At 46.5% G+C, this 26,842-nt stretch overlaps 1 protein-coding gene across 2 annotated transcripts; it reads right to left on the minus strand.

Moving 5' to 3' along the window:
• Nucleotides 1–2,981: 2,981 nt before the first annotated feature.
• CLDN11 (claudin 11) lies at nt 2,982–26,634 on the minus strand. 2 transcript variants are annotated; one of them, XR_012788052.1, is made up of 4 exons: nt 26,167–26,634; nt 17,024–17,188; nt 4,092–5,563; nt 2,982–4,011 (listed from the first exon to the last, which is right to left on the minus strand). XR_012788052.1 is itself a non-coding variant. In XM_075570816.1 (3 exons), exons 1-3 carry the CDS (start codon nt 26,390–26,392, stop codon nt 5,328–5,330), a joined length of 627 nt encoding a protein of 208 aa, XP_075426931.1. In that variant the 5' UTR covers nt 26,393–26,634; the 3' UTR covers nt 2,982–5,327. The 2 variants fall into 2 exon arrangements, 1 of the variants encoding a protein (XP_075426931.1); XM_075570816.1 differs by having other exon boundaries at nt 2,982–5,563.
• Between the last annotated feature and the right edge of the window lie 208 nt (nt 26,635–26,842).

A 26,842-nucleotide genomic window follows, 5' to 3' on the forward strand; every position in this document is an offset into this window, starting at 1 on the left:
AATGTGTATAATATATACAAACAGTATGAATACTGTGTCTATCTATATGTGTGTATATGTATTACATAGTTTGCGGCACGCACATATATACATATATATATATATATAGATGAGCATACAGCTATATTTGCATATATATATATATATATATATATATATATATATTATGTGGTAATGTTTGGGGGTTCTCAGAGCTTGTTGAGTATCTGTGTTGCTCATGCACAACCAGAATAACGTGCCTGGATGCAGCTGAAAGTTATCCCCCTACCCTAACTACTGAAACCCCTAAAGTTATCCCCCTACCCTAACTACTGAAACCCCTAAAGTTATCCCCCTACCCTAACTACTGAAACCCCTAAAGTTATCCCCCTACCCTAACTACTGAAACCCCTAAAGTTATCCCCCTACCCTAACTACTGAAACCCCTAAAGTTATCCCCCTACCCTAACTACTGAAACCCCTAAAGTTATCCCCCTACCCTAACTACTGAAACCCCTAAAGTTATCCCCCTACCCTAACTACTGAAACCTCTAAAGTTATCCCCCTACCCTAACCACTGAAACCCCTAAAGTTATCCCCCTACCCTAACTACTGAAACCCCTAAAGTTATCCCCCTACCCTAACTACTGAAACCCCTAAAGTTATCCCCCTACCCTAACTACTGAAACCCCTAAAGTTATCCCCCTACCCTAACTACTGAAACCTCTAAAGTTATCCCCCTACCCTAACCACTGAAACCCCTAAAGTAATCCCCCTACCCTAACCACTGAAACCGCTAAAGTTATCCCCCTACCTAACCACTGAAACCCCTAAAGTTATCCCCCTACCTAACCACTGAAACCCCTAAAGTTATACGCCTACCCTAACCACTGAAACCCCTAAATTTATCCCCCTACCTAACCACTGAAACCCCTAAAGTTATACGCCTACCCTAACCACTGAAACCCCTAAAGTTATACGCCTACCCTAAACACTGAAACCCCTAAAGTTATCCCCCTACCTAATCACTGAAACCCCTAAAGTTAACCCCCTACCTAACCACTAAAACCCCTAAAGTTAACCCCTTACCCTAATCACTGAAACCCCTAAAGTTATCCCCCTACCTAACCACTGAAACCCCTAAAGTTAACCCCTACCCTAAAACTTACCTTATTCTAGAAGCGGCAAGCTTTTGGAGGGTCGCTCTGGGGATTGTGGCGCGGCGAGACGGCCGAGACCAAATATACTATTCCAGGTAAACATTACAGACATTAATTGTTCGCTGAAGTCTGCGAATCACGGCAAATGCGCTGCATTTTATTTATTTTTTACATTGGATTTGTAAATCTATCTGGCCATTTACTGGCATTTCCGCGAAATTCTGCCAAAAAGTGACATTCTGAGCAATGTGATTTTTTTCTCAAATTTTGCAATCCCCTTACCCCCCCCCCCCCTCTTTATGTAACATATTTTAAATGATAAAATGAAGGGGATACCTGACAGCTTGCACCCCAATATATGATGCCAAGTCAGCTTGCACCTTTTAAATGTATCATATCTGGAAAGCAGCTAGAAAGAGAGCGCAGAGACAGGACAATGACAGGAGAGCGCAGAGACAGGACAATGACAGGAGAGCGCAGAAACAGGACAATGACAAGAGAGCGCAGAGACAGGACAATGACAGGAGAGCGCAGAGACAGGACAATGACAGGAGAGCGCAGAGACAGGACAATGACAAGAGAGCGCAGAGACAGGACAATGACAGGAGAGCGCAGAAACAGGACAATGACAAGAGAGCGCAGAGACAGGACAATGACAAGAGAGCGCAGAAACAGGACAATGACTGGAGAGCGCAGAAACAGGACAATGACAAGAGAGCGCAGAAACAGGACAATGACAGGAGAGCGCAGAAACAGGACAATGACAAGAGAGCGCAGAAACAGGACAATGACTGGAGAGCGCAGAAACAGGACAATGACAAGAGAGCGCAGAAACAGGACAATGACAAGAGAGCGCAGAAACAGGACAATGACAAGAGAGCGCAGAAACAGGACAATGACAAGAGAGCGCAGAAACAGGACGATGACAAGAGAGCGCAGAAACAGGACAATGACAAGAGAGCGCAGAAACAGGACAATGACAAGAGAGCGCAGAGACAGGACAATGACAGGAGAGCGCAGAAACAGGACAATGACAAGAGAGCGCAGAAACAGGACAATGACAAGAGAGCGCAGAAACAGGACAATGACAAGAGAGACGCAGAAACAGGACAATGACAAGAGAGCGCAGAAACAGGACAATGACAAGAGAGCGCAGAAACAGGACAATGACAGGAGAGCGCAGAGACAGGACAATGACAGGAGAGCGCAGAAACAGGACAATGACAGGAGAGCGCAGAAACAGGACAATGACAAGAGAGACGCAGAAACAGGACAATGACAAGAGAGACGCAGAAACAGGACAATGACAAGAGAGCGCAGAAACAGGACAATGACAAGAGAACGCAGAAACAGGACAATGACAAGAGAGCGCAGAAACAGGACAATGACAAGAGAGCACAGAAACAGGACAATGACAGGAGAAAGCAGAGACAGGACAATGACAGGAGAGCGCAGAAACAGGACAATGACAGGAGAGCGCAGAAACAGGACAATGACAAGAGAGACGCAGAAACAGGACAATGACAAGAGAGCGCAGAAACAGGACAATGACAAGAGAGCGCAGAAACAGGACAATGACAAGAGAACGCAGAAACAGGACAATGACAAGAGAGCGCAGAAACAGGACAATGACAAGAGAGCACAGAAACAGGACAATGACAGGAGAAAGCAGAGACAGGACAATGACAGGAGAGCGCAGAAACAGGACAATGACAAGAGAGCGCAGAGACAGGACAATGACAAGAGAGCGCAGAAACAGGACAATGACAAGAGAGCGCAGAAACAGGACGATGACAAGAGAGACGCAGAAAAGGCGCAGAAAATACAATGTTACCGCTGTAAGACTTATCACATTCTTTATTAGATTTGACACGAGGTACAAGTCCATTAATTAAGCCGTGTTACATATAACAGTAAGTATTCGTTATTTATAAAAGGTCATAATAATGAAGTTCTAGTCTGGAAAGTGTAATCAAACAATGAGTACGTTTTATGAAATTATAGTCATTCCTGCAGTATTTACAGCTGGAATGTAACTGATCTTGTTTTCCTCATAACTACAATACGTTACAGTTTATGCTTTACACCAAGGGTGCGCAACACCCATCTTCAAGACCCCCCCCCCCCCAACAGGTCAGGTTTTCAGGATATCCCTGCTTCAGCACAGGTGTCTCAGTCTCTGCTTCAGCACAGGTAGCTCAATCAGACCTTGCTTCAGCATAGGTGGCTCAATCAGAGGCTCAGTCTTTGAGCCACCTGTGCTGAAGCTGGGATATTCTGAAAACCTGTCCTGTTGGGGGGGGTGGGGGTCTTGAGACTGGAGTTGAGCACCCAAGCATTAAGGCATTACTAACTGCCAAAAAACATGTTATCACAAGTACTTACAAAGTATTTACAAATAAAATATCAATCTAATGTACAAAACTAAAAAAAAACACCGTTTTACCCAAGTTAAACTTAAATTTTGGCTCCACGGCAAAAGTGGCTCTGATTTTGCACCAATGTTTCCAACATTGAAAACACGGAAATATTTTCCTCGCTGTTCTGTGTAAGGTCGGGAAGTGAAACTGCGATAAATCCCTCCCGCGCGTTCATTCATTGCTTTCTTTTCGCTCTTGTGCTGCATTAAACAAAAACGAGGGCAGACTGTCAATTCCAACAACGCCAAACGCATTCCTTACTCACGGCGCATTCATTGCGCGCGGGACGGGAGCGTTTCCGTTTCACTGGAACCAGCGCTGAAGCTGCCGGTTACACCCAGAGCGGGTTATATGTAATTAGATGGTTATCCCTAAAACATGGCTGGGGTGGGGTGTCTGGACAAGCACTGGACCAGGGATGGCCACCAACAGGTCAGGTTTGAAAGATATCCCTGCTTCAGCACAAGTGGCTCAATCGGTGGCTCAGTTGTGGACTGAGCCACTTGTGCTGAAGCAGGGATATCCTTCAAACCTGGCGTATTGGTGGCCCTTGAGGTCTGGAGTTGGCCACGCCTGCACTGGAACAATAAGCCCTATTGTTTTTGTTTCTCCGGGCTACAAAGGATTCTTTTGTGTGTGTGACTGAGGACCAGCTATTGTGCTTCACACAGGCAAACGATGTTATCTTTATTTAAATTGGAACGCAAACCAGAAGGCATTGTTTGCGTAGCAGCAAGGACAATAAGCAAATAACATGGCAGGGGGGCCATTCATCCTCCACTGCTGGAAGTACCCCTAAATGCAATTCCATGGGGAGAAAGGGGTTTTAAATGGGGTGCAACATTAACCAATCAGAATGCTACCCAGTTACCCTTCTAGTGGGACCTCTGCTGGTGGTCCGTCTAAGTCCGGGAACACAGTCGTTGCCATGAATAAAATTAGCTTCTTGCCCAAACTCTTTGGAATATTTGAATCAAGCAGCTTATGGGGAAATTTAACTTACACTTTAATTTTCAACACAAATGTTTTGGCTTTTTAAAAATGGAGACCATCGAGAGATAGAGCCCCCCGGAGCCATCACCGCGCAATCGACTGACTTTAATGGCGGATATCGCCAATTTGGGCGCGATACAGCTGATGGCGCAGTGATGGCTCCGGGCAGATTGCAGGTGCATTGGCTCCCGCCCGTTTTATTTATTTTTTGGGGTTTTAATAAATGCAGCAGTTCTATACATTTAAGGCAACGCAGTTATCTAAGCTGCCAATGGATCTGTTCTCCCGTGATCGATCGGCGAAGATCCTGCTTTTCGGGGTTCACAATATGGCCGCCTATTTCAAAAGAGCAAGTGCTGTGCTTTTGTAAATGGATGCTATAGCAACCCGAGGAAGCTTAATATATTAAAAATGAGTTTAAAAGGCATAAAGAGTGGGGGGAAAGGCAGTAAGTATTATCTAATACTACACAACTGATTTAATAAAAATAAAAAAAAACACATATAGGATTTTGAAGACTTAGTCAGAAGGTCTCTCAGAGTATCCTATACATGAGGCACCAATTTAACACATAGGATCTAGGTGTGTCTAACCTTGTGAACGTATACATGAAACCATGCTCAGGCACCTTCCACAATTGCTTCATAACACGGCACTTACGTTGTAGAACAGCATACACAGATAACACTGAAGGCACGTACGTTATCAAGTCCATCAGCAACAATGTAAGAAAGGCCCCGGGGATCCGGGCTGGGGGACCGAGGTCACGTTATTCCTACACATTCGCACTCTTGGCGTGGGTTGGCGAACCAGACCCTTGGGAAGAGTAATAAAAGCGGTTTTCCATGAAGGCTTGTGACTCTCCCGAACAGCAGCAGATGACCGCGCCACCAAAAAGGCAAAACGCCGCCCCGATCCATCCGGCGTACAGGGAGTATCCGAACGTCACGATGGTGGTCTCTTTGTGAGTGGACACGGGGAACCAGATGGTGGCGATGATGGCGCAAAGTGCTAAAGGGAAGTGAGACAGAAGACAGTGCAATGTAAGACTTATCGGTGTGTTCATGATCACAAGTATTGAGTAGTGTAATGGGACATTTGGTTGCGCCCATTTTGCCGCGACGAAATGGCCACCACCGTTCGGTCTTAGACGGACTCTCCACCGCAGCCGATCCACCGCTGGGATCCCGCCACTGGCCGCATCTTAGGTAAGATTTGTACTGGTAAGGGAAGGGGTTTAATTTAAGGGGTTTTAGCAGTTAGGGTAGGGGGTTTTAGGGTAAGGGGTTTAGGTACTTGCCTTAGTGGCTAAGGGGGTGGCGGCAGGTTCCGGCGGGGGGCGAGTCGCGTCAAAGCACCAGCGGCCATTCTTTCGCGGCGAAACGGGCGCCACCAAATGTCCTAGACCATCGAGTAGTGGGACCTGCTCTCTATATTTTGCATTTTTGGGGTTATCTTAAAAGCACCTTGAACTACATCTTATTTTTTTTTTCAGTTAAAGGGTTGAAGCCGAGAGTTTCCAGAGCTGAACCCCACTAATTTCAGCTCCGGGGACCCCCTGCTTCCAGAGATACCTCTGTAGGAGGGGTCGGTATCTCTGTAAAGTTTAAATATCCCGTGTCACGTGGGCCAATAGGAAGCCACAAGGGATGACATCACGGCTTCCTATTGGCCCGTGGCACATTTCGTTAGGCACACAAGTTCCTTGCCTGCCGAGATACCGCCCATCCCCACCCCCTATGGAGGTAAGTATCTCAGTAAGCAGGGGGTCCCCAGAGCTGAGATTAACGGGGTGCAACTCCGGAGACCCCCTGCTCCAATCTTACAACAAAAAAACACACAAACACAAAATGTAATGCGCAGCGTTTTTCTGCTTTAACCGCTGCTCCAGTCCTCTACTCTACCGTATAATCTCACGTCCTTCATATACTATTTCACATAAGGAGAATAAAAGAACAAATATTTAATGCAGTAATTCATCTCCACGAGGAATAAGAAAAAGGCTGCTTCGCATAGTAATCCGTCCCCGAAAGAATGCAGACGGGATTTATTTCAGGTTTAGTTTATTTTAGGGGATCCAATAACCCAATTTTCCTGCATTTATCTCGAGGCTATTCAAACAAACTTCATTTAATAAAGTGATTAATCTTAACCCCCTTATCCTGAAAAAAGTGGATCCAAGAAATGTATTAAAAAAAAAACCATTCATTTTTACATTGAATGCAGAAATAATTATTAGAAACACAAATCGGGATTATCTATATTTTCCACCGGCATGTTGAGTCTTGTTTTTACTTTGTTGTGGTCCAGAAAAAAACATTTAAGTGGTCAGAAAAAAAATATTCAGTGTGGTTAAAAAAAACATGGAGGTAACGGTTGGGTTAATAAAGGTAGCAGGGCAGAATTTAAACTGGCTATTTAATTAAGATCCTATATTTCTATTTTTGTGGCCCAAAATTTATTTATAAAATATTTTACCAGGAAGTAATACATTGAGAGTTACCTCTCGTTTTCAAGTATGTCCTGGGCACAGAGTTAAGACAAATAATACATGGTTACAAGTACAGTTACATAAATGAACAAGGTATACATTATATACAGAGACATTGAGTGCACAGTTAAAGAAAATATATATTATGAGCGTACGAAACAGTTACAGACCAGATTAAAGTGTGAGACAGCCTTAGATTTGAAAGAACTTAAGCTGGTGGTGGATATGAGAGTCTCTGGTAGGTTGTTCCAGTTTTGGGGTGCACGGAAGGAGAAGGAGGAACGTCCGGATACTTTGTTGAGCCTTGTGACCATGAATAGTCTTTTGGATTCTGATCTCAGGTGACAGGTGCTGTATGTGGAAGGGTGAGGAGCTTGTTCAGGTAGCTGGGTAGCTTGCCCATAAAGTATTTGAGGGTGAGACAGGAAAGGTGAACTTTGCGCCTAGACTCTAGTGATGACCAATCTAGTTCTTTGAGCATTTCGCAGCGATGTGTGTTGTAGTTGCATTGGAGAACAAAACGACAAATTGAATTGTAGAGGGTGTCAAGTTTAAAATCCTTCTGGCACTTCAGTTATAAAAGAAAAGAAAAAACGGTGAAAGTGACAATATAAAGCAAGTGGCAAATTATTCGCCCGAGCAAGTCGGCTTGGCGTGTGCGCCAGTGACACACACAATGAGTGTCATTATTACAAACACTGTTACTTGTAACAATCATATCACGCAGCTGTCAAGAACTGACTCATGCAAATACAAACAGATTCACTTGGTACGGAGTTGTCATTCTCCATCGCTTGATGTCCACAACACATCTTGTTATGATAAAAGCATGGCGTGGCCAACAGACCTCAAGGGCCACCAACAGGTCGGGTTTTCACAATATCCCAGCTTCAGCCCAGGTGGCTCAATCAGTGGCTCAGTCGAAGACTGAGCCACTGATTGAGCCACCTGGGCTGAAGCTGGGACTGATTGAGCCACCGGTGCTGACGCAGGGACTGATTGAGCCCCTGTGCTGAAGCAGGGATATCCTGAAAACCTGAGCTGTTGGAGGACTGGATTTGGCCGCCCCTGTGATAAAGGTAACAGTTGAAAAGTGTGTGTGTGTGTGTGTGTGTGTGTGTGTGTGTGTGTGTGTGTGTGTGTGTGTGTGTGTGTGTGTGTGTGTGTGTGTGTGTGTGTGTGTGTGTGTGTGTGTGTGTGTGTGTGTGTGAAATTCCCGCGGCCAAACACAGATCTATGGAATAAAGGTTATTAGCAATGTGCACATCGTGCTCTCCTCACATCTAATCCGACGCGTCTCTCGCCGCGCACAGGGCGGGCGCCCTCGCTAATTAGGAGACGAGCCGCACACTGCAAACACACGAGAATCCCAGTACTGCGCAACGCTCAGCCCTTGCGGGACGGAACCGGATATTGGGCCGCGGCCGTCTTGCCGCGATCAAGTCTCCGCCGGGGGTTTGGCCACAGAAGGACACTCCGCCGCGGCCGCTCCGCCACTGGACACTCAGCCCCCTGGACGCTTCGCCAAGGAAAGCTAATTCAAGGGTTAATTTAGTGGTTAAAGATAGGGGTTTAGGGTAAGGGGGTAGTGTTCGCAGGGCAAGGCGTTCGCTTCCTCCTCCTGTCGGTGCCGGGGTCCAATTTTCACCGGACGGACGGGGGGGGGGGGGGTGAGTTGTAGACGGGAGCACGGAGACCCCCACCCCCTCCTCAGCTCCCCCCCCACCCCCTCCTCAGCTCCCCCCCCACCCCCTCCTCAGCTCCCCCCCCACCCCCTCCTCAGCTCCCCCCCCACCCCCTCCTCAGCTCCCCCCCCCCCCCTCCTCAGCTCCCCCCCACCCCCTCCTCCGCTCCCCCCCCACCCCCTCCTCCGCTCCCCCCCACCCCCTCCTCAGATCCCCCCCACCCCCTCCTCAGCTCTCCTCCCCACCCCCTCCTCAGCTCCCCCCCCACCCCCTCCTCAGCTCCCCCCCCACCCCCTCCTCAGCTCCCCCCCCACCCCCTCCTCAGCTCCCCCCCCCACCCCCTCCTCAGCTCCCCCCCCACCCCCTCCTCAGCTCCCCCCCACCCCCTCCTCCGCTCCCCCCCCACCCCCTCCTCAGATCCCCCCCACCCCCTCCTCAGCTCTCCTCCCCACCCCCTCCTCAGCTCCCCCCCCACCCCCTCCTCAGCTCCCCCCCCACCCCCTCCTCAGCTCCCCCCCCACCCCCTCCTCAGCTCCCCCCCCCCACCCCCTCCTCAGCTCTCCTCCCCACCCCCTCCTCAGCTCCCCCCCCCACCCCCTCCTCAGCTCCCACCCCCTCCTCCGCTCCCCCCCACCCCCTCCTCCGCTCCCCCCCCACCCCCTCCTCAGCTCCCCCCCCACCCCCCTCCTCCACTCCCCCCCACCCCCTCCTCAGCTCCCCCCTCCGGTCGGAAGTTGAATTCCGAGGCCGACAGGAGGAGAGAGAGCAGGGAGCACTGGGCCCCTGGACCGGTAGAGAGAGGTAGGGGGGGGGGGTGAGTGCACATTCTTACCTTCTGCACAGTGGGCTACCTCCTGCAGCGTTGCCATGGCAACATGACATCACATGGCGTGTGACGTCACAATGCCGCGACGCTGCCGGAGGGCTGCTGATCTAGGTAAGTCGTCCCCCCCCCTTTTTTTCTTACAGAGGGCCCCACTGCCAGCGTGCCGCCTTGTGCCCTGCAAAGCCTAAGGCTGCGTCCATAGAGGGGGTAGCAGGGCTGAGGCGCGCTGACGCTGAGGCTCGCCTGCTGAAGCCTGTGTGATTTCATGCCCATGCAGGCGAGCCAGCGGGCGCGATCGGGAGGCAGGGGGAGGCTGAGGGAGGCGGGGCAATGACGTCGCTGGGCCAATCAACCGCGACGCACTGACGTCAACGTCACGGCGCCGACGTCACGGCGCCGTGACGTTGACGCTGCTCCGCGCTGATTGGATGTTTTCAGCCGACAGCGCGCTGAAAAACAGCTTGGCTGTCGGCTGAAGAATCCAACTCCTCAGCACGCCTGCGGACGCTCGCGTGACCCCCCTCTCAAGGCATCCTCATTGAGGATGCCGGGGCTCAGCGCGGAGCGTCCGCACGGCTCAGCGCGGCTTCCCCTGCTATGGACTTGGCCTAAGGCCGGCAAGGGTTTTTTAGGGTAAGGGGTTGAGGTTTTTAAGGTAGGGGGTAGTGTAACGATTAGGGGGTTGTAGGGTAAGGTTACGACCTTACCTTGGCGGCAAAGATCGCGGCGGAGAGATGTCCCTGCAGCGAGGTGAGCAGCGGCTAAACGCTGGCGGAGATTTCGTCGCGGCAAAACGGCCGTGAACCAATGCCCTAGCCGGCTGCAGTGATTCCACGGTACTAGTAATTATTTACTGCAAGAGGCAACGGCAGCACACGTCTCGGCAAAGCTACCAGCTGCTGGCCTGTTTGGCAGTAAATATGTTATGTTAATGTTAGTGGGTCATAAATCACGGCACGGAAAAGTATGAACTAGCAGTACTGGCGCAGTGACTCATCGGTGAGTCATTCCATTATATCACACAGGGCATTACTCATCTCTTCCTCCTGTGCGCATCATGAGCAAGCCGGAGTGCGCACACGTTGGGTGACAGTTTGCCATAAACAGACAGAGACACCAAAACAAACACAGCGAATTAGCAATAATAATAATAAAAAAAAGATAACTATTCGTAACTCAAACTCATGAAAAGTGTTTTTAAAACAGCAGAATCGCAGACCGAGACCGGGAAACTTGCAGGGAGATGTGGTAGGAAAATGTGGGAGATCTTCTCATCTTCATCTCTTGGCCCTTTCTTAGTCCTCGCTCTCACTCGCACCTTCCACTCCTCCCTATCCTCTCGTTGCACAGCGGTGCGCAAAGTGGGGGCCGCGACCCCAGGGGGAAGGGGGCAGCAGATATTTGCTGGGGGGGTGCGGGCGGTTGCAGAGGCCCCGTGCTCTTCCCCCAGGCATTTAAATTAAATGCCGGGGGATCGCGTGAGGCCCCTGCAACTGTTTACTTACCGAGATTCAGCCACTGTGTTGCGTCACCATGGCAACGTGATGTCACATGACCCCGCAGCGTCATCAGACGCGGATGAAGGTAGGGGGGGGGGGAGGGCGCGAGAGCCGAGGGGAGAGAGAGAGGGGGGCGCAGCACTATTAATTGTTTGCGCTCCCCTGCTCTAGCACTTCCCGTCATCCTTTAAGCATGCACTTTTCACAACTATTCTACAAAAACAACACCCGTGACCACACACGCCTTACTAACCTACTGCTCTGTTGCTCTACTGCCTTTTGCCTCCAAATTGCTAGAACGTCTCGTCTTCTGCCTCCTGCAGGGGGTCCTCCTGGACCCTCGGCAATCTGGCTTTCATACAGCTCACTTAACTAAGAGTGTCCCCACTAAAGTAGCCAACGATCCCCATAAAGAAAAATCTCACGGTCCTTTCCCCCTGCTTATCCTTGATGATCTATCTTCTGCTTTTGATACTGTGTTGGTGGACCATAGAACTCTGTTCTGGGACCTCTCCTCTTCTCTCTTTACACACTGTCACTTGGTGACCTCATCAAGTCCTTTGGCTGTAAACATCAACTCAACACAACTAAACATCTACCCTTATCTCACACCTGCAATCCAGTCCTACGTCTCCGATTGCCCCTTGGCTATATCCCATGGCTGGTGCTCCACTGCCTCAAATGCAATACCTCAAACTGAGCTTCTCATATTTCCTATTGTCCCCTTTTAAATAAATGGAACCACCATCTCTCCTGTTTCCAAAGCGCATTGCCCTCGTGTGACGTGACTCTCTTTATTTCTCCATTCACATTCATGTTCTGGCTAAAACTTGTCGATTTTTCCCTCTGTTACATTGCCAAGATTTGCTTTTTCCTTTGTCAATCTACTTCCAAAACTCTAATGCATGCCTTATCCTCACCAGTCTGAATTATTGTAACCCAACAGCCTCCCTGCCTTGCAATCTCTCCAAAATTCTGCAGCTACAATCATTTCCCTTCTCCCAGAACAGTCCCTGCTCATCTCCTCCTTAAATCCCTCTCCTGACTTCCCATCAAGTTCCGAACCACCTACAAAGTTCTCCTTCTAACCTCCAAGGCGCTCCACTCACCTGCTCCTCCCTACATATCAGCTTTGATTTCCAGTGGCGGATAGGCAGCGGCGAAGGGTCCATCTGCTGGCGGTCATTTGGTCACGGCAAACCGGCTGCCACCAAATCTCAATGCCACTCTGGGGCAGGTATTTCATTTCCTATTACCTGATTTTATATTTATTGCACTATAATGATCAAGAACAATTATGAACATATTCACATGTAACATACAGGTCCCCAAACCTGCCTGACACCATAATCACACAGCATAGGAGTGCTTGCACTGCGACCGGGATTCTGGGTAATGACATGCAAATGAGCAGTCACAGGGAGTCCCTTTTTGCTTCTTATCCATTTTCACATGTGTGCCAACAAGCTTATGCCTGCAGTGTGTCTGCTTTGTAGCCATTACCAGTTTAACAAGGTCAAAACTGCTGTCTCTGAGTAGGTTTGCTGGTCATGCACTTCTTTATCCCAGGCTGTGCTGGAATATGGCAGGCATAGGAGGAAAGGCGTGCAGGGTGGGTATCTCAAGGTGACCAGAATCTACATATTATCCGTAATCCCAGAGCACAAAGGGGTTGAATGGCTCCAGTTTGACACGTCAAGGACTTGAATATGGGTCCTGCCCGCGTTAGAATTCTGCTCCATTCCGGGCAGGCTGGAGGAAAGGTTTTTATGGGGCATTCTTGGTTCCTTCCTCTGTCTGACACATCGGCATAAACTTCACATTCATTGTAAGGTTCAAATAATAACAGGAAAGTAGGACAGGCTCCTTACAGTTTTCTTTCCCAAGCAATCAGCTGACTTCCTCTTAGAGCAGGACACGACACACACAGTCATATACATAGTAAACCGTGTACCAAATATCTCACAGCCCCCAAAAAAGGAATGGTGTGATGTTCATTAGAAATAATGTGTAAATCAGGGGTGCTCAACTCCCAGTCCTCAAGACCCCTCCCCCCCAACCGGCCAAGTTTTAAGGATATCCCTGCTTCAGCACAGATGGCTCAATCAGTCCCAGCTTCAGCACAGATGGCTCAATCAGCCCCTGCTTCCAGGGCCACCAACAGAAATCATGGGGCCCAGGACAAATGAAATGAGCAGGCGCCCCCCCCCCCCCCCCAAACCCATAGCGCACCCACCCCCGAACCCATAGCGCAACAACCACGAAAAAATATCTTTTAGTGCGCAACTTTTACTTAACTGTTTTCTTATTGTGATACAGAAAAAACATTACAATGCAACCTGTTTATTTTTATATTTTCAACAAGAGACATGTGACTGCCTGCCTGGGTGGGTGAGTGGGTGGGTGAGTGAGTGGGTGGGTGGATGAATGACAGTGACTGGCTGGGTGAATGATAGTAGAATGACAGCTGGGTGAATGACGGTGGGTGAATGACGGTTGGGTGAATGACGGTTGAATGACGGTGGGTGGGTGGGTGGGTGGGTGGGTGAATGATGGTGGGTGGGTGACTCAGACAGTGACTGGGTGGGTGACAGTCAGTGACTGTGTGGGTGACAGTCAGTGACTTGGTGACAGTGACAGTGGGTGACAGTGACTGGGTGACAGTGACTGGGTGGGTGACAGTGACTGGGTGGGTGACAGTTAGTGACTGGGTGGGTGACAGTCAGTGACTGGGTGGGTGACAGTCAGTGACTGGGTGGGTGACAGTCAGTGACTGGATGGGTGACAGTCAGTGACTGGGTGAGTGACAGTCAGTGACTGGGTGACAGTGACAGTGACAGTGACAGTGGGTGACAGTGACAGTGGGTGACAGTGACTGGGTGGGTGACAGTGACAGTGGGTGACAGTGACTTACCTTGACTGGGTGGGTGCAGCTTGCCGCCGGACGCTTCCCCCTCCTGCCCCCGATATCCCAGCGGCAGCTGCCCGGGACGGGAGGTGGGCTTGGGGAAGTGGGGGGGGGAGCGGGCCGCAGAAGAGGAGCTGGTACTTCCCCCTCCATCCTACGTTGGGAGCGGGGGGGCGGGGAGCGGGCCGCAGAAGAGGAGCCGGTACTTCCCCCTCCGTCCCACGTTGGGAGCGGGGGGGGGAGCGGGCCGCAGAAGAGGAGCTGGTACTTACCCCTCCGTCCCACTTTTTTTAAATTTATTTATTTAAATAACTGGTGCCCGGGACGCCAGTGCCCTTTGTCCCCCCCTGTTGGCGGCCCTGTCTGCTTCAGCCCAGGTGGCTCAATCAGGTGCTCAGTCTTCGACTCCTGAGCCTCTGATTGAGCCACCTGGGCTGAAGCTGGGATATCCTTAAACCCTGACCTTTTTTTGGGGGGGGGGGAGGGATCTTGAGGACTGGAGCTGTGCACCCCTGGTGTACACGATTGCTAAAGAGTGAGGTCATGTATTGACCATGTAGCTCTCAAGCAGAAACACATTTCTAAATACATTAAAATACTTGAGTTGACCAGTCTACAATTTTTGGCATATCCACTTAGGTGAAGACGCTACAGTATATTAAACAAGCGTAAAGCTTTGTAGTATAAACCCTTGCAGAGATGTCTAATCGTAAGCAGCTGTCACGGTGGAATATTCCAGCAGATCGCAGTTACCCGTATGAACTCTGTGTGACCTTATATAATATACTTCATCTTCCCTTTTCTTCCAGCACTACAAGCCAGGCGTTACGGTGCAGACAAAATACACAAAAAACACAGCGCACAACGCTCATAGAGTATTAATAGATATATTAAAAGTAACCAACAAATAAGGGTAAGTATTGTGCGTACATCAAAACAAAATTAAACAGGCATGTCAGGGGTTAATGTTACCCATGCACCAGACAGAACGCCAATTCGGATGTCATCAACGAAGGTACAAGCAGCTCCCCGTGTCTCGGCCTCTCGGTCCCAAAGTAGAGCCTGGATAGTCCCACTCGCATTGGTAGAAAGTCCAGCAAACTCGTGGTATCGGTCAGTTCTTGCAATAGCTGGATACACGCTTCTCAGCCCACCGATCCGGCACTTCCGGGTTTGTGACGTCACAAGGAAGCGACGGTGCGTCGCCATCTTCCCAGTCACCGAGTGAGCTCGCAGTGGTGTGGTAGAGAGTCCAATGAGCTAAAACAATTCGAACCTTTAATCCAACGCGTTTCGAAACCTTACGGTCTCTTCATCAGTTGATGAAATCCGAATTGGCGTTCTGTCTGGTGCATGGGTAACATTAACCCCTGACATGCCTGTTTAATTTTGTTTTGATGTACGCACAATACTTACCCTTATTTGTTGGTTACTTTTAATATATCTTTTAATACTCTATGAGCGTTGTGCGCTGTGTTTTTTGTGTATTTTGTCTGAACTTGTAGGGGGTGTTTTTGAGCCGTCCCTGGTATCACAACTGCAGACGCTCCGATTACACAGTGTCCATGAGGTCACGTACTGATTTATACATTTATCACTGATTATCACTCCACGTTTGTGTATTGTTTGTAGTTGCGCACCTATTTTCACTGTTATGGTGCAGAAGTCGCCTCTTGTGCACTGGCAAATAATGAAAACACATGAGGATTTCTGTAACCGGCTCCGAGATAACCAATGTGCATCCGTCCATGTGCTCAGCACTGTTTCACTTGGCTCTCTCCTTGTCCGTCTCCCATTGCAATGCTTTACATCAGTGGTTCTCAACTTTGTTTTTTGTTAAGGAACCCTAGAATTAAATTGTGAACTCCTGCGGAACCCCAACCCATCCATTTCTGAGCCCCGCCCTCTCTCTAGCCGTGCACCAATTGTATCTAGTGGCTGCCTGGTCACATGATCTTCCCCACTGAACTTTGCATCTTTGGTTCTCTTCTGCTGCACTGACAGCCATTTAGTGAACCCCCCAAGCCCAATCTTCGCCGATCGATCACAGGAGAACGTATCGATCGGCAACTATGCTAATTACTCATCATTGTGTGGATTGTATTGATGCACATATTAGAGGGGGAAAAAAAAAAAAAAAAAAAATGGCAGCTTGGATTGCTGCTTTAAAGAAGCTCTATGCAATAAAACATTTTACAAGGATTGTACCACACTGCGGACTAGGTTGGCGCTTTACAAATAAACAATGATAATAAGGAAGCAATGTATACAGGTTTCCTGGTGCCTTTAAGAACAATCATTTCCTACAGTTTTACACATTAACAACAACAAAAAACACTGTTGTGTTAACCCCATTAAATATCAAATCATATATGGACAATAATATGTAGCGGTGAGATAACAGATTGTGGATGCTGATGCTCCTTCCGTGCACCCCAAAACTGGAACAACCTACCGGAGACTCTCACATCCACCACCAGTTTAAGTTCTTTCAAATCGAAGGCTGTCTCACATTTTAACCTGGTCTGTAACTGTTACATACGCCTATAATATATATTTTCTTTAACTGTGCATGCAATGTCTTGTATATAATGTATACCCTGTTCATTTATGTAACTGTATTTGTAACCATGTATAATTTGTCTTAACTCTGTGCCCAGGACATACTTGAAAACGAGAGGTAACTCTCAATGTATTACTTCCTGGTAAAACATTTTATAAATAAATAAATAAAAGATTATATTTGAATTTAGAGGGGGACGTTGTCCTTTTTCTTGTGCAATCTCAGTTTTTCCCAGTTTCAGTTTGCTGCCTTTCTGGAACCTCCTCTCCCCCCCCCCCCCCCCCCCATCCTTGTACAAAACTGTGCCAACCTTGGGGTGGACACTTCCCCTACCGAACCCTTCTCTCCACTTGCAACGCTAGATCAAACAGGCTTTCCTGAGCGGCACTTATACATATAGCTGCTGACACACTAAAACCAATGAGCGTGGAGAGCTCCAGCAACCGCAAGCATCCCGTACACAACGTCCCATACTGACCGTTTCCCGGGGCGGCCTTACCTAAGACGGAAATCAATACTCCTCCCAGTAGAAAGCGCTTGTGTTTCTCGGTACCAGGATCATGACCCATTCTAATGCAGGGTAGGGCCGACAGCAGCAGGAACACAGCCGGGAGCCCGAGGAAAGCGCCTGTTATCATCAGCGCACGAGCAGCCTGGATGTGAGCTGTCAACAGGATGCATTGTTTTGGGTGATAAGCACTGAGATCCAACATCTTCACCTAACATCTCCCAGCCCACCTGCACACACCCTTTATTATTCTCAACGTTATTGCCCCACAGTACATCTAAAACACTAAACCAGGGGCGGCCAACTCCAGTCCACAAGGGCCACCAAGAGGTTAGGTTTTAAGGATATCCCTGCTTCAGCACAGGTGGCTCAATCAGTGGCTCAGTCGGAGACTGAGCCACTGATTGAGCCACCTGTGCTGAAGCAGAGACTGATTGACCAACCTGTGCTGAAGCAGGGATGACAACCGGACCTCGTAGTGGCTCTTGAGTACTGGAGTAGACCACCCTGCGCTAAACACTAAAGCGCCAGTTCCCATGCAGGCGTCAGGCGCCGCTTGGGCAGCGAGGAAGAGTTACTGCAGCTACGGTTGCTACTGGAGCACATATGATGAGGCTGTTCATCAAGTTCTGCATCTCGTCTCTGCCATGTGTCTTCCCTCTCTGCCCATCAAATAAATCGGACATTTACAAATATGGCGCGGATGCAAATGGACAGCGAAAAGAAGTCATTGACGCACTGAAAGCCCCCCCCCCCCCCGTATAATCTGAGAATGATAAATAACCCCAGGGATGGGATCGGCTACGGCGCTTATAAGAAAGAAGATGCTACATTATTCGCCAAAATAATTTAAAAAAAAACAAATAATCGTGTGTGTAAGAATGAAATTAAACATTTAACCCACAATAAGACAGCAAATAAATGAAGCTCAAAATACGTCACTTTCATTATGCGATGTTCTATTTAAGCTGCTTAGCGACCATTTTTGGTCTTTTCAAAGTAAGAAAGATTCTGAAGAAAGTAGAAAAAAGAAACGCCCAGTGTCTGGTATTCTACAAGAATCGTCCATGTAAGGGCAAAACCAGCACTCCAGAGCACAAATTTATTATAAAATGATCATTTTATAATACATTTGTGCATATATTTCTTCTGACAAAGTCCCCTGGAGTGACGGGTTTTCCCCTCTTATGGGAGATTCGGAAGACAGCTCAAGACAAATGCAAGACAAGGGTCTTCAGAAAGACGTAGGCAGCATCAAACGCTAAAGAAATCTTAGAGGCGTTCAGATACTCAAAGCAGACTGAAGAAGTAGCCTTATCACTGTCTATGAAGTGGGTGAACCCAATTTGAATCTCAGTGTTGGCTCTCTTTGTGACCTTTGTCTGGTCACTTTTTGTCCCTGCCCTTCAGACACCAAAAGCAGGTTATAAGGTCTTCGTAGCCGGGACACGGTGTGCCCACAAAATTCTATGCTGCGTCGCTTAATAAGAAAAGTATATTATTACATTCACCGAAGACTTCCATCAAGCTTTCTGAAACACTGACCTTTGATATATTGGGTTAGGAATTATACATAATAGAAATTGTAAGTCATTTGGTAACCCACTTTTTGCACTTGAAACAGTTTTGTTTGTAAATATATTGTTTTTTTTCCCCAGATCCTGTGCGCTCGATTTTATTTTCCCTTGGATTTTGGTTTCCGGCCACATCTGCTTTACAGGAAACAGAATCAAAGGAACCTTCAGCCTCACCCACGGAAGTTCATTTTGAACATTTGCTGTCTGGGATATTTCCGCTCACGTGTTGGAGAACAGGAAACCCAATGCCAACCGTTAAACTCCAGTTCCACGCCAGGCATGTGATAATCATGAAACGGATATCTGGAGTAACATAGGAAGGCAGCATGGCTATGGGTACTGCACAAAGGCATGTAGGAAGTGGCTGTCATGGTGAGGAGCTGATGAAATTAGCTTTTCACTTAACCTTTTTCAACTGTAGCCAGCTCAAAATGAAACCCCCTAAAAAAGCCCTTTAGTGAGAAATACTCCTTTAGAAGCACAGAGATTGGGGAAAAAAAGCAGATCTGGGAGTTAAGACTACATTAAAAACTGCACTAATGTTTTTACAATACATTGTAAAATGCAATTTGGTTAAAAACAAATAATTGTTCTAAATACAGTTCATTTTTTGGATGCGTTTTTTTTTTAACGTAATTATAATTTAATATTAGTTGGTGTATTTGTACATTGGAAGAACTACATAAGATGAAATCTGAAATTAGTGAAATATCCCTATTTTCTTCTCAAGGCTTTGGAGGCGGCCATCTTGAATTTGTGCATATGACAGGGGAAGGCTCAATGGTGTGTCGATTCATTGCTATTTGCTTCTTCTACTGCACCTTCTGCCTATTTGCCATCTACATCGGGGGAAGAAAAAGGGTGACGTTTGTCATATCCCAGAAGATGAAAGCAATTAGCAATAAATCTCCAATTACTTCATAGTACCCATATCATCGATAACGTCACAGTTCAAAATGGCTACCTCCAGCACACCCATACAAAGACAATAAGCTTATCTGAAGGCTATTTTCATTGTGTTTGAAGGCTGTAGGCTGCCTGGACCTCCCCCATATTATGTACACGGAGATATCAATCACTGAATGTTCATTCTCTCGGAAGAAATCTTGTTTTCCTCCTGAGCATGCTCTGCAGCCTTGATGTTATCAATAACAATAATGGCATAGTAAATGAAGTGCATGAGTTAGTTTTGTGCACAAATCACAAGGGGCATTGATTCTGTAATCTGCTTGACTTCGGTACAGGCAACAGGATGGTACAGTGCACCGAGAACCGGGATATTACACCGAATGGGCCAAATCTTCCCTGCTCTCATTAAAACAAAGGCTTCCTTTTCTAATACTGCACTACAGAAGTTCTCAACTCCAGTCCTCAGGGCCTCCCTCCCCCCTACAGGCCAAGTTTTAAGAATACCCTTAGTCAAAGAGCCTGCTTCAGCACACGTGGCTTAATCCGTGGCTCAGTCTTTGTTTCTATTCCGTTTTCAGGATATCCCTGCTTCAGCACAGGTGGGTCGATCCGTGGCTCAGTCGTTGCCTAGCCAACTCCAGTCGTCATGGGTCACCAATAAATCAGGGTTTGCGGATAACACTGCTTCAGCACAGGTGGCTCAATGAGCCACCTGTGCTGAAGCAGGGATATCATGAAAACCTGACCTGTTGGGGGGTCCTGAGGACTGAAGTTGAGAACCCTGCTGTACTCTAATAGGTAATGTCATCTAACAATGTGAACTGTGACTAGTTACTCTCTTTCCTTTCAGCTCTGTTATTCTTACTCCGTCCTGTACAAAATGAGAAAAGCAATGACTGAGAACATCAAAACCAGGATAAGTGCAACTACATGGAAACAAGGTTAGACCAGGTCCCTGACCAAAGAGCTTACAATCTAAGCAGTATAGTGGTAGACAGCCAGACACAATAGGATATCATATACCCCTGTAAGTGCAAAAAGTGTAAGGGCGTGTGATCACAGAGAGCCAGCTTCTGTATGTGGCAATAAAAGAAGAAAAGTTACCATTGCATGAGAAACCACCCTATGTATTCTCCTCCTTGGGTCAATTATTAGTTTTTTTTAATATATTTTTTTTTCTCCAATTTTGTTAAAGAAAATCAAAAATAACTTACAGGTTTAATGAAGCCTCTGAGCGTTAGAGGGGATTTTCAAGTATTACAAATCCCCCTGGGACCAAAAGGTTTAAAATACTTCAATTGACCATCAAATATATATATATTTCCATTTGCTATATGCTTGAGAGAGAGAGAGAGAGAGAGAGAGAGAGAGAGAGAGAGAGAGAGAGAGAGAGAGAGAATATATATATATATACAAGCAGTCCTCGTTTTACAACGCTTCGCTTTACAACGAATGGCTTATCCAACGCATACCTATATTCATTTTTACAACGCCAAAATGGCTTATCCAACGCTCTTACGACGCTTTGCAACGTTGTGTATGTGTGTATATATATACACATTCACAAACAATATTATATATTATATATATTATTTATTATGTTATATTATATATATAATACAGTATATACACTATATAATTTATGTGTGTGCTGCATATCTTATTGCCTGCATAAAATATTTGGTGTATTTTAGTGTTAAAAATGCCTTCAGGAACGGAACATTTCATTTAAACAGTGTTCCTATGGGAAAACGTGTTTCGCTTTACAACGTTTCGCTTTACAGCGCCATTTTGAGTAACACATTGTGTCGGATAACCGAGAACTGCCTGTATATAGAAAAAAGAGAGAGGAGAGAGCATTCTGTCTTAGGATATGATGTTAGGTTAGCTATATTCCCCTTTTTATTCAATTTAGTTTACTTTTTCCATACCCCCATTATCACATTATATATTATGATATATTATTATATTATATATTTATTTATTTTTATATATATATATATATATATATTTTTTTTTTTTATATATATTGTTCATAATGTTTTGGTTATTTACAATTACAGGTTATTTAATATTACATTGGTATTAGAGTTGGTGTCTATTCCTGTTGAAATCACAGATTGATATGTTGTTATGTGTATTAGATATTATTCACCTAATTAGACATTATTTATCTAATTTTAATATGTTTTTATTCACATGATTTGATCCTGTATGTGTATATATGTTTTTATAATATTCTATGAGTCTATTCATAGTCTTTCACTTAGTTTATTGATTATAATCACATTGTTTAGTATTTGTTTTCTCTTCATAGTTCTGTTTATCAATAGTGCGGTATTCATTAGTTATTGAGTGTGCACCCATCAGCTTACTCACAATCAGCTGGATTTAGGGGTTGCAAGGACACCATAAGGGTATATATACATATCCCTGCATCCCTTCCTCATCAGCCTTTGAAAAAGTCCCCCGTGTGCGACGAAACGCGTCAGGGAGCGTCATCACGCATCACGCACGGACATTACGTCATTACGCATGCGCAGGAACAGGCCGGTTCGAGCGCGAAACAGCAAAGCGGCCATCCAGCACAGGAGACATTCTCGTGGATTCCTGGGACGTTTGCTGTGTAATATCCGAGGCACCCTGGAAATCCTGACCGATCTCTGCCCCTTCATCTCCGTGAGACCGATGGACTTTTGATCCTACTGCAGATACCGGATGGTGGTGATATTTCACAAAACGCTTTTAATTCTTGTACCCTTGTGAGACATTTTCTTCCCCCTCCCCCCCTTTCCCATCATTAAATATACGGTTTTATACTATGGGGCGTGCGCTCTCTCCTCTCTCTTTTCTGCAGATTCCCAATGGATGTGGTTAATCCCCTTTGAGAGCAGCCGGAGACCCCTATACCAGCCTCGCTATTGCACCATTTATTGGACATTTTGAAAGGACTGGTTTTCATTTATTTCCCTTCTTCATTTACAGTTTGATGTTATTATTGGTCTTTATTTAGCACCATTTATTTAATTAATTATATTAGGCACTTATACATTGATAATATGTTGGTTTATCCTCGGTATTAATATTACATTTTATTTGATTACCATCACTTAGGCGCTGCTTTATAGTTTTTTTCTTTCTTTTTTTTTGCTTTATAGTTTTTTTCTTTTTTTTATATATATATATATATATATATATATATATATATATATATATCTTTAAGTCCCTGTTCGTAATGTCTGTGATTACATTTTTAAATAAAAATAAAATTATGAGAAACCCAGCATTGCTTTTTTGGCCAGGATAGTGGTGACCTTCCAAGATAAATGTCTGGAGACCATTTGTTACTAAGTAATTCATCTCTTAAAATGAGAGCCAAGAATATTCTGAAAACGTTTTTACAGATGTTCATAAATAACTGGCCGGATCAATACATACTTTCCCTCTCTGTTTATGTAAACATTATAGCACCATTTAAAATGTAGTACGATAGGGATAGGAGGTGTCTATTTACCCGTCAGCCGGCTCTATAACCTTCTCCCTCTCCCTTATTTACCCTCAGCCGGCTCTATAACCTTCTCCCTCTCCCTTATTTACATGTCAGCCGGCTCTATAACCTCCTCCCTCTCCCTTATTTACCCGTCAGCCGGCTCTATAACCTCCTCCCTCTCCCTTATTTACCCGTCAGCCGGCTCTATAACCTTCTCCCTCTCCCTTATTTACCCGTCAGCCGGCTCTATAACCTCCTCCCTCTCCCTTATTTACCCGTCAGTCGGCTCTATAACCTCCTCCCTCTCCCTTATTTGCCCTCAGCCGGCTCTATAACCTTCTCCCTCTCCCTTATTTACCCGTCAGTCGGCTCTATAACCTCCTCCCTCTCCCTTATTTACCCTCAGCCGGCTCTATAACCTCCTCCCTCTCCCTTATTTACCCGTCAGCCGGCTCTATAACCTCCTCCCTCTCCCTTATTTACCCGTCAGCCGGCTCTATAACCTCCTCCCTCTCCCTTATTTACCCGTCAGCCGGCTCTATAACCTTCTCCCTCTACCTTATTTACCCGTCAGCCGGCTCTATAACCTCCTCCCTCTCCCTTATTTACCCGTCAGCCGGCTCTATAACCTCCTCCCTCTCCCTTATTTACCCGTCAGCCGGCTCTATAATCTCCTCCCTCTCCCTTATTTACCCGTCAGCCGGCTCTATAATCTCCTCCATCTCCCTTATTTACCCATCAGCCGGCTCTATAACCTTCTCCCTCTACCTTATTTACCCGTCAGCCGGCTCTATAATCTCCTCCCTCTCCCTTATTTACCCATCAGCCGGCTCTATAATCTCCTCCTTCTCCCTTATTTAGATGGCAGCTGGCTCTATAATCTCCTCCCTCTCCCTTATTTACCCATCAGCCGGGTCTATAATCTCCTCCTCCCTTATTTACCCATCAGCCGGCTCTATATTCTCCTCCTCCCTTATTTAGATGGCAGCCGGCTCTATAACCTCCTCCCTCTCCCTTATTTAGCTGGCAGCCGGCTCTATAACCTCCTCCCTCTCCCTTATTTACACAGCAGCCGGCTCTATAACCTCCTCCCTCTCCCTTATTTACACTGCAGCCGGCTCTATAACCCTCTCCCTTATTTAGCTGGCAATGATTTTCTCCCAGATTACTACAATTTAGAAAGTGATGGTTAAGGTTGGGCTGGCATGGTAGGGCCTGGCTAGCATTTTAGGGCTAGGCTGGCATATTAGGGTTAGGGTAAAGGTAAGGCTGACATGGCAGTACTAGTACTAGGCTGGCATATTAGGGTTAGGCTGGCATGGTAGGGCTTGGCTAGCATATTAGTGTTAGGGTAAAGGTTAGGCTGGCATATTAGGGTTAGGGTGAAGGTTAGCCTGCATATTAGGGTTAGGGTAAAGGTTTGGCTGGCATGGTAGGGCTTGGCTAGCATATTAGTGTTAGGGTAAAGGTTTGGCTGGCATGGTAGGGCTTGGCTAGCATATTAGTGTTAGGGTAAAGGTTAGGCTGGCATATTAGGGTTAGGGTAAAGGTTAGGCTGGCATATTAGGGTTAGGGTAAAGGTTTGGCTGGCATGGTAGGGCTTGGCTAGCATATTAGGATTAGGGTAAAGGTTAGGCTGGCATATTAGGGTTAGGGTAAAGGTTAGGCTGGCATATTAGGGTTAGGGTAAAGGTTTGGCTGGCATGGTAGGGCTTGGCTAGCATATTAGTGTTAGGGTAAAGGTTAGGCTGGCATATTAGGGTTAGGGTAAAGGTTTGGCTGGCATGGTAGGGCTTGGCTAGCATATTAGGATTAGGGTAAAGGTTAGGCTGGCATATTAGGGTTAGGGTGAAGGTTAGCCTGCATATTAGGGTTAGGGTAAAGGTTTGGCTGGCATGGTAGGGCTTGGCTAGCATATTAGGGTTAGGGTAAAGGTTCGGCTGGCATGGCAGTACTAGGCTGGCATATTAGAGTTAGGCTGGCATGTTAGGGTTAGGGTTAGGCTGGCATGGTAGGGCTTGGCTAGCATATTAGGGTTAGGGTGAAGTTTAGCCTGGCATATTGCAGTTAAAGTAAGAGTTAGAATGGCATATTAGGATTAGGCTGGTATATTAGGGTTAAGGGAAGGGTTAGGCAGGTATATTAGGGTCAGGCTTTATTTACCCAGCTCCCAGGGTAAATACCCTCTACCATACGGAAAACCAAGAGTTATTTTGTGCTAGGCTGTGTAGTATTACTATTAGCCCATGGTAAGCAGGGGATAACACAATAATTCTACTTCTTCCTCCATTTAACAGGTCAGCTCATTTTATCTTCACTTTTCTAACAACTGAATGTTAATATCTATTGTAATTTGTGTAAAATGTACAGACAACATATCTCTCTAACCATCTTAATGTCTTGTATAACGCATACACAGAGCAAGCCCTGCTCCTATGGACTGGAGAAATGTTACAGGTGTTAACCAGGGAGACGGGAAGAAATCTGGTGCTGTTATTTTTATGCTGTTTTGCCTGCATTATATGTTTACACTGTTTCTGGAGAGCTAAGCCCAAATCTGTCAGCCTGTCACATAACTGATCAATTACCTTAAATAATAGTATTGTATCTTTCTGATAATCACCATATACATTATTCAAGTACATTATCCTGTGCCAACGCTGAAACGCTTTCAAATATGAATAAGCATGTCAACTATGTATCCAGAATACACAAAAAGACCTGAACTATGTAATTACACATTTTTCACACACAAAAAATAGCAAAACCTTAACAAGAAAACGATATATTTTTTTTCAATCTCGTGTTACAATGTATTAGAGGAAAGAAAACGATTTTTTTTCCCAATCTCATCTTACAAGTAAAGAAAAAGATTTTTTAAGTGGGCACTTAGTTTACCCTTTAAATGATAGGAGTTCTGTACAGAATTCCTTTAAAAGCCTTAAAAAGTGTAACTGCTGTTTATTACATTACAAAAAAAAAAAAGAAGATAAAAGCTCAATCTGTCCTAGAGAAGAAAAAAACCCACATTTGAAGGCTTTAAGTGGAAAACAATTATTTAGACAAATCTGAGAGGGAGAGAGAGGAAACAGTCCATGTAACATTGGACAGGACACAAAGTGACATGACTTATACTGTAGGCGGAGGTTGGATCTCACCAGGCAGGGTGAGGATGTCAGCCAGCGGTTTGCAGTGGTAGAGACCCACGGAGATGACACAGTCTGCCCACAGCCCCCTGGATCCCAGCTCGTCCAGCTTCCTGCACGTGTTGATGCTGTAGTCGCAGGTCAGCACCCAGTCGTTGGTGGTGGTGGCGATAACCACCCCGATCCAGCCGATAAAACTGGCTATGAACCCAAAGAACTGCAGACATGTGCCGGCCATTGCAAGCCTGGGGTCTGCTGCTGGGAGGAGATCTGTGTGTGTGTCTTTGTATCCTGTGTGTGTGTGTGTGTGTCTTTGTATCCTGTGTGTGTGTGTCTTTGTATCCTGTGTGTGTCACTGTATCCTTGTGCAGAGGGGCAGAGAGGGGTGGCTGTTACCCAGTGATGTGGGCCTCCTGGAGCAATGAGTCCCCAGATCTGCAATACATAGTGATAGCAGCATCACCCTCCTCTTCCCCACCCAGGGTGAGACTCAGGGAACTCAAAAAAAACACTCCCACCCAATCAGAAAGTACGAGGGGAGCAGCCAGAGGGGGAGAGCCAGCCAATCAGAAGGGAGGTGATGGGACATCCATTAGTGGCACAATCACAGGACACTTTGACTAGGGGGGGCAAGTTGGACATCAGCCCATTGAGTGGCAGAGGGACCAGGAACATCAAAGGGTTAATC

This window comes from Ascaphus truei, chromosome 14 (assembly GCF_040206685.1).
Source record: "Ascaphus truei isolate aAscTru1 chromosome 14, aAscTru1.hap1, whole genome shotgun sequence".
In the NCBI taxonomy this organism is placed as follows: Eukaryota; Metazoa; Chordata; class Amphibia; order Anura; family Ascaphidae; genus Ascaphus; species Ascaphus truei.

Excerpts from the sequence above, each read along its gene's own strand:
- CLDN11 (XM_075570816.1), bottom strand. The coding sequence starts at position 26,392 with ATGGCCGGCACATGTCTGCAGTTCTTTGGGTTCATAGCCAGTTTTATC. Across the intron at positions 17,189-26,166 it reads TGACATCCTCACCCTGCCTG|CTCACATCCAGGCTGCTCGT; the intron begins GTGAGATCCAAC and ends TCCTGTTGACAG. Across the intron at positions 5,564-17,023 it reads AGTATTGATTTCCGTCTTAG|CACTTTGCGCCATCATCGCC; the intron begins GTAAGGCCGCCC and ends ACTTCCCTTTAG.